This window comes from Vipera berus (assembly GCF_964194415.1).
Source record: "Vipera berus genome assembly, chromosome: 4".
In the NCBI taxonomy this organism is placed as follows: Eukaryota; Metazoa; Chordata; class Lepidosauria; order Squamata; family Viperidae; genus Vipera; species Vipera berus.
Window position 1 is genome coordinate 58906204 of NC_138206.1, and position 15427 is coordinate 58921630.

The 15427-nt window shown below is 37.4% G+C and overlaps 1 protein-coding gene across 4 annotated transcripts in view; it reads left to right on the top strand.

Moving 5' to 3' along the window:
- The window catches only part of AGPAT3 (1-acylglycerol-3-phosphate O-acyltransferase 3), a 96097-nt gene extending 81294 nt beyond the window's left edge, over nt 1-14803 (top strand). For all 4 annotated transcript variants that reach the window (XM_081326498.1, XM_081326497.1, XM_081326496.1 and 1 more), the window contains exons 3-9: nt 5350-5519; nt 5903-6064; nt 6945-7098; nt 9174-9276; nt 11375-11450; nt 12162-12360; nt 14326-14803. In XM_081326498.1, the coding sequence (XP_081182624.1) occupies nt 5350-5519; nt 5903-6064; nt 6945-7098; nt 9174-9276; nt 11375-11450; nt 12162-12360; nt 14326-14414 (953 nt within the window). In that variant the 3' untranslated portion in view covers nt 14415-14803. The remainder of the gene's footprint in view (nt 1-5349; nt 5520-5902; nt 6065-6944; nt 7099-9173; nt 9277-11374; nt 11451-12161; nt 12361-14325) is intronic.
- Nucleotides 14804-15427: the final 624 nt, after the last annotated feature.

Below are 15427 nucleotides of genomic sequence, written 5' to 3' on the forward strand. Positions count from 1 at the left end.
CTGCAGGGGGATATATATCTTAGACTAAGTATTAAGGATTTAATTTCAATAAAGTCATATTTGTTTTCAGAATAAAAACTTGGCATTGACATAAAAAGCTAACATTTCCAGTGATGATTAATAAATTAGGTCTGTTAGACAATGCAAAGTGTCACTTCTAGAAATATTTACTGGAAAAGAAGAAATTAATAAATTCCAATATAAATTAGTTGTTTCTTAATAGACAATGAATGTCACACACAAAAAAATATAGAAAATCGATAAGATCGATTTACATTAGTTTATAACTGAAAACATATTCTCTCACTTTAAAGCTCCTTCCTGTTTCCATTTGGATATGATTGAGCATATTATTCTTAGTACATTACTCTTGTTCATGAAAATGTATAAGGTCTGCCCTTTATCTCTTTTTTATACACTTACTTCTTTTTATTACTATGGAGCTCAGAATATTTCTATGTTTAAGATAATCCTGGTATCAATACTTTAAGGAAATGAAAAAATATATTTCAGATTATTAGTTAGCATGGCTGTGTGTGGTAGAACTTACAAGAAAAAAATAGAGTTCAAAGGCCTCAATTCTTTTGCGCTCAGCCTTTCTTATGGTCCAACTTTCACTGCCATACATTGCAACTGGGAAGACCATCGCAAAAGAATTGAGGCCTTTGAACTCTGGTGCTGGAGAAGACTCCTGCGAGTCCCTTGGACTGCAAGGCGATCAAACCGGTCAGTCCTAGAGGAGATCAACCCTGACTGCTCTTTAGAAGGCCAGATCCTGAAGCTAAAACTCAAATACTTTGGCCACCTAATGAGGAGGAAGGACTCACTGGAGAAGAGCCTAATGCTGGGAAAGATTGAGGGCAATAGAAGAAGGGGACGACAGAGAATGAGGTGGCTGGATGGAGTCACTGAAGCAGTAGGCGTGAGCTTAACTGGACTCCAGAAGATGGTAGAGGACAGGAAGGCCTGGAGGAACATTGTCCATAGGGTCGCGATGGGTCGGACACGACTTCGCAACTAACAACAACAACAATAACTTTTTCCACCTGTCCTGTCTCACTAGAGTGGGTATTTAGTTAATTACTTATACCTCATTTCAGAAGAGACAAAAGAGTAGTGTAATCTTGTTATCAGCTGCTTGTTATAAGGAGAGATGTTTCATAGCAAGATGTGTGGCATATACTCTACATGTAATAAATAAATAAAATTTACTTTCTATGTTTAATGCACAGCAAGAGGTTCCAGCAATGGCATCATCTTCGTAGATACAAGGGATGAAAAGAAGGATTTATTGCTTTGTGTTAGACCATGAAGACTAAACATGAGTAATCCTTTCAAGACTGAGAGGCACAATCTGAAATCTCAAGGTTGCGTGCCACCCCAAAAGTAGTTGGTGTCACTCCAAAGCCCCTCCATAGTGCTAGTGAACTGCAACTTTTAGTGTTGACAGGAGGAGAAAGTAATGCATGGAGACATTTCTTAATTTAATTGTCATCATGTTAAATACAGTTTCTCCTTGTTCTTCCCACATTGACTTCACGTACAGTTCTAATCTAAAAAAAAAATTGGTTTTCTGGGGAGAGCTTTAGGTGAGTTATGTCAAATCTGCCACTTGAAATATCTGTGCATTAGGAGACCATTATGCCAATATAATGAGTAAAAAAGAAAGTGAGGCTAGAAAAGGGACAGGCCAAGAAAAGAGCTAAGTAATATAATGAGTAAAAAAGAAAGTGAGGCTAGAAAAGGGACAGGCCGAGAAAAGAGCTAAGTAACGCCATATTCAGAACTCAGCCAAATAGATTCTAGGGAAATGTCTTCAAGTGTTGTGGCCAGATTGAAAGCAGCTCTAAGTTTTTTGTTATATATCTAATGAGAACTCAGAAACTCGGAAACCAACAGAAGCTTTGCTCCCGTGGGTTTTTGAATAGGGATTCTGTCCATGAAGCACGAAAGACTAATTTGTCTGTTTGGGACTAAATAAGACCATCTTGTCATTGATCACTAGCAAGATGGAATTCACTGGAGTTCAAGCTAGGGGGTGGGTGCAGTGAGTAGGACACCTAACTTTGTGATGCTAAATCAATATATTTCAAAGAGAGAGGTTTTGGTATGGTCTCTTCCAAAAAGCAGCAATTATTTAGCACTTTGTTTTTAAAATGTCTAACTCTCAAATTTGTTTATCTGCAGAAACTAATATACAAGCAGTTTAGCTTTTTTTTTCCTTTAAAGGAATTCTTGCCTTGAGGATTATTCACCACTTAATGTGTCTCATCATTTGAGGACATACAGCAGATCGTGTGACTTTACAAGCATTGAATTTAGAGTAATGTGAAGAGATAAATAGATCAGTTGAGGGTAGTCTAGGATGACAAATATTTTATTCACAGCATAGTTCAAACCGAGCCGTTTACATTCAGGTTTCTCTAATTTAGATGTCTCTGGAAAGAAACGCTCTAGAAAGGACTTTTAAGCATTGTATAGCTCATTGGGTTAGGACGCTGAGCTTGTCGATCAGATGGTCGGCAGTTTGGCGGGTCGAATCCGAGTGCCGCGTAACAGAGTGAGCGCCTGTTACTTGTCCCAGCTTCTGCCAACCTAGCAGTTCAAAAGCACGTAAAAAATGCAAGTAGAAAAATAGGGACAACTACGGTGGGAAGGTAACAGCGTTCCGTGCGCCTCTGGCGTCTAGTCATGCTGGCCACATGACCACGGAGACGTCCTCGGACAAGCGCTGGCTCTTCGGCTTTGAAACGGAGATGAGCACCGGCCCCTAGAGTCGGAAACGACTAGCACGCATGTGCAGGGGAACCTTTACCTTTACCTTATAGGTATTTTATGAGGGTAATCTTGGAACCTCAAACCTTTCCCTTACCTCGGGATGCCAGCCATGTTCGAGTCATTCACAGACTTTGTTCCTTAGGAGGCAAGAATTGCATCTCTTGTTGAGCAGCTCTTGACTCAATTGTCAATGCTATGCTTCTCTAAAAAGTTCTTTCCTGGTGCAAAGCAGCGTGGATATTTTGTCTGACTTTCTCCCAGAGAAGCCACTTGGCTACATATATAATTAATGAAGAGAATTTGTGGTCCAGCTTGTGCTGGCTTCTTCTCAATGACTTAACTGTTTCAGTTTTCAATGCCAACATGTCTAATGATTCATCTAAACCCAACTGGAGACTTTATTATATTCATATTTATTATTTGCAGTATTTCCGAAGATAACAGCCTATAATACATATTGGCAGGGCTTTTTTTCCTCATAGAACGCTCAGAATGGAGTTCCGGCACCTTTTTTGGATGGAACCTTGTAGGGTAGGCAAGGCGGGCTGTGTGACATGTGTGAGTTCTGGCACCTTTTTCTTTTACAAAAAAAGCACTGCATATTGGAATTTAAAGAAGAGCCATGACTTTTTCTTTTTTAAACTGCTGAATACAAATGAGACCACTTAAGTAACCAGTCTGAACTTTGAAATAAATGCAGGAGGCAAACTTACTGATATCAGATGTATAAACTATACATGCTTCATGTCAATGGATTTTTTCAGATTATGCAATTTTGGCAGCTACTTAGTGCAAAAACAGTATTTGATATTAAGTAATATTCTGTAGCTGGATTTCCTGAGCTGCTAATTGCCAGCACGATGGGCATAGTTCTCATAATTTCCCAGAAAAATTGAATAACACAGTGAGAGGAAGAAGCAAAAGTAATTGCGATGTTTCTAGGAAAGAAAAAAACAAAGGATATGCTATAAACTACTGCTTTTAAGGGGGGGTCCATCATATTATTATTTATGCAGGCATTTCCATTCCTGTTCTGAAGCATTTGACTTCAAATGTTTGTTAGCTGGTTTCAATTTTATTAGTACTTGTATCATCTCTTTGCTTTATAGCTAGTATTGCTGCTAGGCTTGTTTGAGCCAAACCAATAGTGAAAATCTCAGTTGGCTCAAGGAATTAAATCTTATGATTTTTTTTCAATTTTAGACATTTTGCCATTTCTTCTCCTGAGCTGCATGATATTACAGTTTAATATTGGATTGAGACCATGCAGCATTGCCATCCAATAATCACTGTATCAATAAAGGAGAACATTTGTAGCTCAGGGTTGAAATGACGGGTTCTTGGTGCTTTCTGAGTTTGGTTGTTTTCTTGAAGACGTTTCATTACCCAAACTAGGTAACATCCTCAGTGCTAGTCATTGTTTCATTGGGTAATAAAATAATGAAACAAGCTCCGACAGCACTAAGGACTTATCAATATTATTCATTGTGCTCCTGATTGTATTGAGTTCTTTGATTAGGACTTTAATTACCTTTCTCTTTTTATTTTAAGTATGTCAGTTTTGATTTTTATTAGCAGCACTGAATAATGTGTCACTGATCAAAACCAAAACTGCATACTCAACACTGGGAGAAAATGCATCTAGAAACTATTGTTCTACACTCTAGGCATACAATCCTGCTTCATGGCTTTTGAGATCCATAGCACTGAGAATAAGAAGTTTTTCTAGGCAGACAACTAAACAGTTCTGTTCTAGGCTTGCCAATCATCAGATTGAACAAAGCTAAATCTATTAATATTTAAACAAAGTATTAAAATGAAGAAGCTTAAAGGTTTAACTTATTAACAGTGTACCTCTTTTAAAACATTCTCAGGCTAGCTGGCTAATTCTTGTAGAACATAGTGTACCATTTATTCAATTTTCAACCAATAATTGCCAATGTTTAGTATGGAAAAGTACTTGTAGGAGTTATGATTAAATAGACTAACACACATATGCACACAGACACACACACATACACTATTTTCCCTAGTCCTAGTGAAATCAGTATTTCAGCTTTGCTTCTCATTTTTGCCTCAAGCTATATTGTGTTAGTAAGAAATGACAAGAGAGTAAAATTTTGCTGCAGAATGGAAAGAAGGAAGGATGAAGTAAATGCATAGTCCTATGCATAAACTAGAATGGATTTAACTGTGTTTAATAGCTGGCAAGCTGGTAACATTATGCCTCTGGTGTTATAAGAGCTTTTGAAAAATGATATTCTTCCTATTAATTAAAATGATGCACTTGTTTAGGATTAAAGTGTATTGAAAACCTTGGTCAATTTTATTCAGTTAAAATTTCCAAGCATTGCTGAAATCTAGAAAAATAGCTGTTTTAAAATATGAGTCTGGGTCTGCACAATAATAGGATTTGTAGACTACATATTGCTTCTTTCTGTCCTCTGTAAGTAATGCAGTTGTAGAATTAATATCTACTAAGCAAGCAAAGACCAAGTTAGAATATAGGCTTTGTCATAACTAACAGTTGATTTTTTTTGTGTGTTTGTGTGTGTGTCTCCTGTGATCTAGAGTTAGTGATGTTGCTGGAATGGTGGTCTGGAACAGAATGCACTTTATTCACAGACCAGGCCACAATTGATAAGTTTGGAAAAGAACATGTCATCATCATTCTCAACCACAACTTTGAAATAGATTTTCTGTGTGGCTGGACCATGACAGAACGGTTTGGTGTGTTAGGGGTAAGTGGTCTTAACATGGTTTTATTCTTTAGAATTGGGGAATTTGACATTTTGGGTTTTTTTTAAATCCAAGATAGGAAGCTCTTAGACTAGATGTATTTATTTTGTGCTAACTTATTGAATTAAATTAAAATAAATTGAATATAAGAGAGTCAATGTAGTTTAGTTAGGAAGGCACAATTTCCAAGTTACACTTTGTTATGAATTTTTGGGGTGTTCTTGAGACAGTTATTAGTTCAACCTGATCTATATCACACAGGCTGTGGATGGGAAATAGATAATTTTGGAGAAATTCTTTAGGCTATTTCAGAACACGTTTGAAATTAGTTGTATTTGCCAATGATACATTTGAGATGAACAAACAATGTTTGTGTGTGTTTTAGAGTTCAAAAGTTCTTGCAAAGAAAGAACTATTGTTTGTGCCCATAATTGGCTGGACATGGTACTTCTTAGAGATCGTTTTTTGCAAAAGAAAATGGGAAGAAGATAGAGACACTGTTGTTGAAGGGTTAAAACGTCTAGCCGATTATCCCGAGTATATGTGGGTAAGTGAAGTTCTGCACATCAACTCTTTTAATAGGATGGTGAAAAATACAGATTTGTATAGGTATGTGTATTGCATTTATGTGTTTTCATAAGGCGTAACGTTGGTCATGTATAGTACACAATCTGTTTTTCCTGTCATACATAGATATATAACGTTATTAAATTAAATCCATAGCTTTTACAGGATATATCATTACATTCAGTCTTTAGTCATTTACAGACAGATGTAACGTATATGCAGATCAGTCATAAGTGAAGCAAGCTATCGCTTATTGGTACAATACAGTTAAAGCACTTTAAAAAGAGCAATAGGGCCATCTTTTGCCAAACTACCTCCATGGCTTTCAGAGGTTCAAGCTTGTATTGTCCTTTCTTTTAACAGAGAGAATTTTTTGTGCTATTTGGGACCTGTCTAAATGAGGCCCCTGTTGACAGGAAGGCTTCTGGCTTCAAGGCAACCCAAGCCAGAACCCTGTTTCAGAACACCTAATTCAACAACCGCAGCAGGGACATTGATTTCATATCTGGGCTGGAAAAATCAGACAACCATAGCACAAAACTTTGCTATCGTGCAGCAAGCACGCTGGCTGGGAAATTCTGGAAAATGAAGTCCATGCATCTTGAAGTTGCCAAGACTGAGAAACTTTAATATTTGTTTGATTTAATGTTTGTTTTGATTTTCGAAGGAGAAGCTTTCAGGGCAAAAGGCTACAGGCTGTGAATATTCTCTAATCTTTATTTTAAGGCAAAAGGCTTTGGACCCAGATTTAAACCCACGTTTCTTTTAGTTGTCTTCATGCCCTAAAACTTTTTATAAAGCAATTTAACAGTACTGTAATGCAAGATTTCCCCACCCCCACCCCCCCTTCTTTGCTACAGTTTCTATTATACTGTGAAGGAACTCGATTTACAGAAACTAAGCATCGTATCAGTATGGAAGTGGCTGAGTCCAAAGGACTGCCTAAACTCAAGTATCACTTGTTGCCGAGAACCAAAGGTTTTACGACTGCTGTCCAGTGTCTCAGGGGAACAGGTACCTTGGCCTCGCTTACGGTGTTTGTGAATATGCATATTACGTTTCTTAATATAATTGTTTTGGTAGCCACTAAATTTTTCAACATCCATTGTCTGCATTGACACAATGTTTAGTATTTAAGTGGCGAACCTGATAATATAAATAAATCTCAGTACTTTGATTAGTTTTCTTTTTTATTCGGAGAAATTAAAAATGCCACTTAGCACTTCACGTTTCTAAGTGGAGTTCAAACATTGCCTAATTAGCACTCGCAGCCTGCATGTGAGATGTAAATTCATGTTATACCACATAGGAAAAAGGTGTTAAATAGGATAGATGGCTGGCTAAATACTATGGAGGGGTTAAATGTTTAACTACATTCTTCCTGCAGCAGCATTAAGGGAGCACTGTGGATCATGAAGGTAAATTGGTTTAGAAACTCACTCCATTTCTTTTCTCTGATAGACAACAATTATATTATTTTACATTAGTCTTTCATATTAAAAAGTAAAGACAGGCTGACATCAGTAAGTCTGAGTGCAATGTTTGAATACACATTTCAACATACGTATTGTTTTTCTTCCTAACACCCACCCCAAGTCCTTTCTGATTTGGTTTTATTTGGCGACAAAGCAATACATAAGAAACTGGAACCTCCATGGTTTCCTTTCTTGCTAAGGCATAAGCATATTGTAGAAGCTATCAAACATTCTTAATGACATTAATATTCAATGACATTTGATGTGTCTCCTAAAAGACTGTTTTTAAATAGGCTTCACATTCCTTTCAGACCTGCTACATATTTAAATCAAATTACCACCCCCAAACTTAGGAGGGCCTATAGGGTTCTGCTAAATGTTTAAGAACTGGCTCTGTTGGCCCCATAGCAGACATGGAAACCACCAGATGCATCTTACTATTCAGTTGTTTTTATGCTAATATCAACCATGAGTTGTTAACTTCACATTTAATTAAACTTCCTCGTCATTTAGATCATTTATTTACAGCTTTTGCTTTTGGACTCAAGTGATTCTGGCCAAATTCTATCAAATATTATGTAAGATGTGCTGCAGTTTGCATTATATGCTCACCTAATTAATTAACCAATTAATTACAGTTTGTTTTAGGTACAAAGTAGATTTTATGAACTAATTATTGACTGTACATATACACACACACGTAGTAGATGCACAAGCAGGGGAGACTTATCCCAGCAACTTGCAACGTTCCCTGCCGGCTTTCCTATTGACTTTCTGAGGAAGCCAGCAGGGAAGGTTGCAAGTGGCAATCATGTGATCGTGGAACATTGCAACCGATTGTAAGTGTGAACTAGTTGCCAAACGCCCATAATCAGGTCACCGTGGGGTTATAGGGACGTCACCACGGAGGGCTGGAACTCTGACGGCCAAAAATAATAACCAGCATTCTTCAGTACTGTCGTAATTTTGATCAAATGATGATAGGTCAAGGATTACTCGAAAGCATTGTCTGCATCCAAATCAAAGTTGAAATCACCTTCAGACCATGGCTTTCAGTCCTCTTTTTGTAGACAGATGAGGGCTTGATATTATCCGAACCTAGTAAAAGAACAGGAGCAAGTATGTGAGTTATTACATTGTAGATATCCCTGAATCTATAACACTAACACTAACCTTTTGTTGGAATGATTGCAGTTAAGATTTTGCATAATCTGCCTGGCAAGTAGAAACCTACGCTATGTTTAGAGAATGGTGGGCTTCCAGATTCAGTTATACCCATGGATGTAATTCTAGCGCAGGGGTAGGCAACCTTGGCTCTTTTATGACTCGTGGACTTCAACTCCCAGAATTCCTGGGAGTTGGCTCAGGAATTCTGGGAATTGAAGTCCACGAGTCATAAAAGAGCCAAGGTTGCCTACCACTGTTTAGCGCTACCACAGCTGCATTGCAAAAATCTGCGTGACCACTAAAACTCTTTGCTGCCACTAGCAGCCATTATTCTGAAATATAGATATAATAGTCCTAATGTATACGTTTGTGTGACTTTTAATATAAAATCTGTTTATTTCCAGGCATTTGAATATTGAAACCATAATGTTATCTTTCTTGTGTTAGTTTCAGCAGTGTATGATGTAACATTAAACTTCAGAGGAAACAAAAACCCATCTTTATTAGGAATTCTTTATGGAAAGAAATATGAAGCAGATATGTGTGTCAGGTGAGTGTGTTACCATGGCTTACAACTGAGAGCTGTCACTGTGTCCAATTATTGCAATAAAACGGCCACCCCACACCTCTACACTTTCCCAGACTTAGTTTGGAAGAGACTTATTTTCCTATGGATATTAGTGGACAGAAGCAAATATAGGGGATCTAAGATAGTCAATTTCTTTAAAATGTGGTAATTTACTCTCTGTGGTTTCACTTAACCTCAGTTTTAGTGTGAAAACTTAATTCGATCACTAGATATACAACTTTCAAAACTTTAAAAATATAGAAAATAAACATCTTGGGAAAATGGAAGAGGGCCTTCTCCAGTGCTGTTCCCGACCTGTAGAAAAACACTCCTTTGCAACCATTTAAGAAAGCAGTAAGGATCTTAGTGAAGTCTTTGAATTCATTTGAATGAGATAAACATTCTAGCTGATGTTGCCTGTGCTGCCTTGGACTGGGGGAATTTAAAACAATGCAATACGTTTTACAGAAAACACATTTCACATTTCTACATAAAGCAAATGCTTTTTTCCACGTTCAGGATTGGCTTCAGATAAGAACATTGTTCATTCTATGATCTTTGCTATCAGCCCCCTCTAGTGGCAAGTTTATTGCAGGGTGTGACCATACAGTTTGCACTGACAGTTTTAATTAGCCATCTCTATGCAGAGAATGAGGGACGCGGTGGCTCAGTGGGTTAGGACGCTGAGCTTGTCGATCAGAAGGTCGGCAGTTTGGCGGGTTGAATCCCAAGTGCCGCGTAACAGAGTAAGCGCCTGTTACTCGTCCCAGCTTCTGCCAACCTAGCAGTTCGAAAGCACGTAAAAATGCAAGTAGAAAAATAGGGACCACTACGGTGGGAAGGTAACAGCGTTCCGTGCGCCTTTGGCGTCTAGTCATGCCGGCCACATGACCACGGAGACGTCCTCGGACAAGCGCTGGCTCTTCGGCTTTGAAACGGAGATGAGCACCGGCCCCTAGAGTCGGAAACGACTAGCACGCATGTGCGGGGGGAAACTTTACCTTTACCTTTATGCAGAGAATCTGAGTAGGATCAGCATTGTCCAGCAAGGGAAAATAGTTTAGCCATATGTCGTACTGAAGGTTACAGATGTATGCCACTTTTGTAGCCATTTAGGTTCAATGTGGATATTCTACAAGCAAAATATTCAATGGATGGCTGTGTTCAAACTTGTACAACCTTTCGGTAACCTTCTACATAACTGAATAAACAGTGCAATCCTATATAGGTTTACCCAGTAGTAAGTTCCATTGTGTTCAGAGGGTTTTATTCCCAGGTAAGTATGCATAGGGTTGCAGCCTAAGTAAATTTTTCTAGGGTTAATTTGATACATAAAATCTTACAGAGGCTGTGCAGAAAATTTAGCAAAACGGTTACTCAGTTTCATTCCATAGGGCCGCTCTGCCAGGAGCATTTCAAGTACAAGAACACATGCAATGATTGGAAGTTCACCTAAACAGGTTTGGGAGGGCTGTATCCCAGGATATTTAATTGTTCAGGTTCTTTGTTGTGCAAATTGTTCTCATTTGCTGCTTCTCTTGTGCAAGAATTCATGGTAAAGTCAAGATTCCAAGCAGAGGTTTAGAGCTCAGTCTTGTAGCCATGACATTTCATCTTTTGATGCTAGATTGTCAGTAAAATCGGAGGCAATAGGTTCTTGGCATAGGAGATACAAAACATTACTTCATCAATTCAGTAAATATAATTCACTGGTTTTAATTTTTGAAATGAGAACTTACGAGGTTAAGCCATTGTTTCAGAATTGGAAGTTATTGCTCAAGAATGGTATTTTTGCCCACCTGCAAAAACATTTAAGACTAAGACTGAGACAAAAGTTAATATATACTCTTAAGTGCAATCTAAGTGATGGCTATATTGAATTACTGCTACATTTTTCATATGTCACCTGTTCTAGCCATTTACAATGCAAGGGGACATTCATAAAATGCATTTTTATAGGATATAGAGGTTTGGTAAGGAGAGAACAATGTTAACATCTTTTAATTCTGAAGATATTTTCCTATTGTAATTATTGTCACTCTAATAAAAACTCTATTGAACCTTTTTTCTATTAACCTAGGAGGTTTCCTTTAGAAGATATCCCTTTGGATGAAAAAGAAGCAGCGAAGTGGCTTCATACACTTTATCAGGAAAAGGTAAATGAGTTGTTTGCATTTAAAAACTTGCAAAGCTGTGTGTTAAGGGAATGATTATTTTTGAATAAACAGTATTCCAAGTGTTTTATCTCTTTTAAGTGCAATGGGAGAGCTCCGTAATAAAGATCTTGCATGATTATTTATGAAGTTGTTAAAGAGGATTAATAAAATTGTCCTGCTATGATATCTGCATATTTCCTTAGAACAATGCTCCTAACCTTATTTGCCCAGTGACTACTGATAGCTTTAAAATAAATTTTAAAAGGTTGAATTGCATGTTTTTCTTTTCTTCATTTTTCGATGCCTCAGTATCTGAGTCTGTATCTAATTTGGGGGCCGTTTATCCTCAGTTGCCTTTTGAAAAATCACCTTTGGGACGCAGAGAGAGAGAGAGAGAGAGAGAGAGAGAGAGAGAGATCTTTTGTTTTTACTTGCTCTCCATTTTGGAGAAGTGTCCTTGCCATTCTATCAAGAAGTGTGTGGGGCTCTCAAATCCTGAAAGGTGCTTTTCTGCAATCTATATATTATGCTGCTCAGATTGTTTTCTTGTTTTTTTTCCCTCAGTTGCCTCATACCTGGCACTTTGCAGGGAAAAATTCTACCAGCAATATTCTTTCTGAATTGAAAAACTATAGTATTTACCAACATAGTGGTATATGGAAGAAAGCATAAGTAATTAGAACATTAAAAAAACTTCTTTCTCTCCTCAAGGATGCCTTACAAGAGAAGTATAATCAAGAAGGCTTATTTCCTGGGCAACAATTTAAACCTCCCAGAAGACCGTGGACTCTCCTCAACTTTCTCTTCTGGGCTGCTGTTCTTCTCTCTCCTCTTTTCAAATTTGGTTTTGGAATTTTTGCAAGTGGATCCCCTCTTCTGATTCTTGCATTCCTCTGCTTTGTTGGGGCAGGTAATAGAATTGGCTAGAGCGGACTATAAAAACCGAATTGAAAGTGTTCATGTAGCCAATTGTCTGCATTTCATCAAGTGGCCAGTTCTCCCAAAAGTTACTTGTATAGTCAGCTCAGTGACAGGATGGGGAAGAGTAGTGTTGACAGTATTGAACGCCTTTTAATATTTCCCCAGCTACCTTTATACATTCACCCCAGCCTCATAGCCACAGTATTCTGGTTTAAAATCCTGGAAGTTTTAGTTGCAGGCTTTTCACTAGAGCACAGCGGTTGCTATGACTACTTTATCCCTTATTTTAACTTTATTTCTTATGTCAAATTCACTTGCAATATATGGTTCAAATTTATTCTGAACATGCATGTTAAAAGCAACTCCCTAATGACTCCTTTAATATATCCCATGAAATGACATTACACATCAGACCCCAAATCATAAACATCCTTATTGGTATTTTAAAAATCCAGGAGATTTATTTCTGTTAATGATACTAAAAGATCTTTAACCTATGTGTGGACATATATCAAAGTTGGTAGAATTTTTTTCTTTTTCCCAGTTTCAGTTGTTTGGTCCTGTTGAGTCTCTGCTTTGCATGTATCTTAATTCAAATATAAGATTTTACGTACAGATAGTCTTTGACTTATGGCCATATTTGGGACTGTAATCTCAGTCATAAGTTAGACGCAGTTGTAACGTGGGTCATCAACACCAAACCAGTTTCAGTACCATTTTATTGCAGTCATTACGGGACTCTGGTTTCCCCATTGACTTGGCTTATTGGAAGCTGGTTGGAAAGGCTGCAGATCATGGTTATGTGATTGTCAGATGCTGCAACCATTGTAAATGCAAGCTGGGTTGCCAAGCACCCAAACTGCAGTCATACAACCATAGGGGTGGTGTCACAGTCATTGAGAATGGCTCGTAAGTCACTTCTTCCAAGACTATAACTTTGAACTGTTATTAAACGACTGGTGGTAAATTGAGGACTACCTGTATTTTACCATTTGGTGACGTTGCAAAAATGACGGTGCAAGATACAGAGTCACAAGCCTCTATCAGTTTTGTAATAAATTGGGAAAGTTCTGGCTCTCAAGTGAACCGCCAGGTATTTGGCAATGCCAAAAGAGGGAGGAAGAAATCTAAAATTTAAATTCTGAAATATAGATACATAAAATTTCTTAACATCTTTGCATCGTTGTATTTGAGGTTTCATTTCCCCCCCTGAAATAAACAGTTAAAACCAACTAGGAGCCAAGGCTAGCCAGGAACTGAATTTAGAACCAAATCTGTGATTTATGCAGAGTCCTAGTTTGATGCTTAACAATGCCTAACAAGTAGTCATTTAAACCTGATCTGGTTGCAAGATCATTCAGCCTATTGAATTATCCTGCCTTAGCTGACACTCCACAAGCTGATCTGGCTGCAAGTCATTCATGCATGCTAAGAACTTCAAAGATGCTCTTCCTTGCAAGTGAGCAATGCAATACCTCTCTACCTTTTGATATTCAGCTTAACACTGGGCATTTGTTCATGGAGGCTTAGCTGTACCAGTGAATCAAAGAAGTCCTCCCCCCTTAGTTAATAGGAATGATTCCGACTCAAATTTTGAGTAATGGTCTATCTCAACCATCGTAGAAGTTTGTTTTGGATTTACTGACCCATTTTTCTTCCTTTGAAGAGTTGTTCTCAGATATATTTGTGGCAGGAGAAGTTTTTTCTTTCCCTAATAGCTGGTAGAAGCACCATACATTTTACAAAAAGTTGAATGTATGGCTAAATAATGCTTATGTATATATTCATTTTTGTAAAATTACAGATTTTATCTTGGTGTAAGATTTTGGTACGTTAAAATATCCAATCTACAGTGTTTGGCGTATGTTTGTATCTGTATGTGTACATAAATTTTGTTACTGAATATTGAAATTATTCCTGGACTAATGCAATCTTTTTTCCCTCCTATATAAAGTATCCTTTGGAGGCCGCAGACTGATAGGAGTAACGGAAATAGAAAAGGGCTCCAGCTATGGCAACCAAGAATTCAAGAAAAAGAAATAATTTTACAAATGCATTTTTGACTATAAAAGACCATGGTATCAAATTAACTTCATTGGAAAGAAAGACACTTAGAAAACTTATCTTCTTTTCTTATTAACTGCTAACTAACAATACTTGAGCCAAGACTGAAGAATTTGGAAGATTCAAGAGACGTGGAAAAAGCTGATTACTTACCTGACCAAGGATCCTTGTATTTGTAGTTTTTGAAGAGAAATTTGGTCTAACCTCATGGGGTTTCTTTGTTTTTCTTTTGTGACAGAAAGGAAGATGAATTAACAGAGGGAAATACAAGCATCTTCAGATAACTTTATCTTTTAAGACTGTCACATTTGCTTTGCAGGAGAAATTGCTGAATGTTTCTTCTTGCTAAAATAAAATTTCTGTTCTTAGGATTTTTTTAAAAAAAACAAACAAATCAGCATAGAATACAGCAAACTACAGCGTCTAGTTTATTTACAAATGTTTCTTGTGGAAGATTTCACTTGAAAAAAGCTGCATCATTCTTCCAGGCATTTTATTTTAAAGGTATTTTTATTTTAATAATTATTACCTTCCACTAAAACAGTGGTATTTTGATGATAGCATCATCCAACAGATAAATGCAACCTTTCAACCAAAACTTCCTAAAACTTAATGCAATTCTAATCTCTTTCATTTTTGCACATCTTTCTACCCAGTGTTGCCCTAATTAAAGCTGAAACATGTTTGGCTCAATTGCTTATATAGATATTGCTTTGCTTTTTCCTTTCTTTGAAAAACAAAAAAGTGACATGACGAGCCAGTAATTTAAATCTGCATATCTCAGAGTGCTCAGTCTCTAGGCCTTGAGAGTTTCTTCGAAAAGTCTCTTCTGCTCAAACTCTTCTGCATGGTGTGTTATGAAACACATGAAAAAAACCCAGCACAGTACTATGAAAAGATCTTGCATTGAGAACTAGGGGACAAGGTGGTACCTCTAGGACTCAAACCTGATATATGCTTACTTGAAAATATTTTAAGCTGCAATCAGAAGA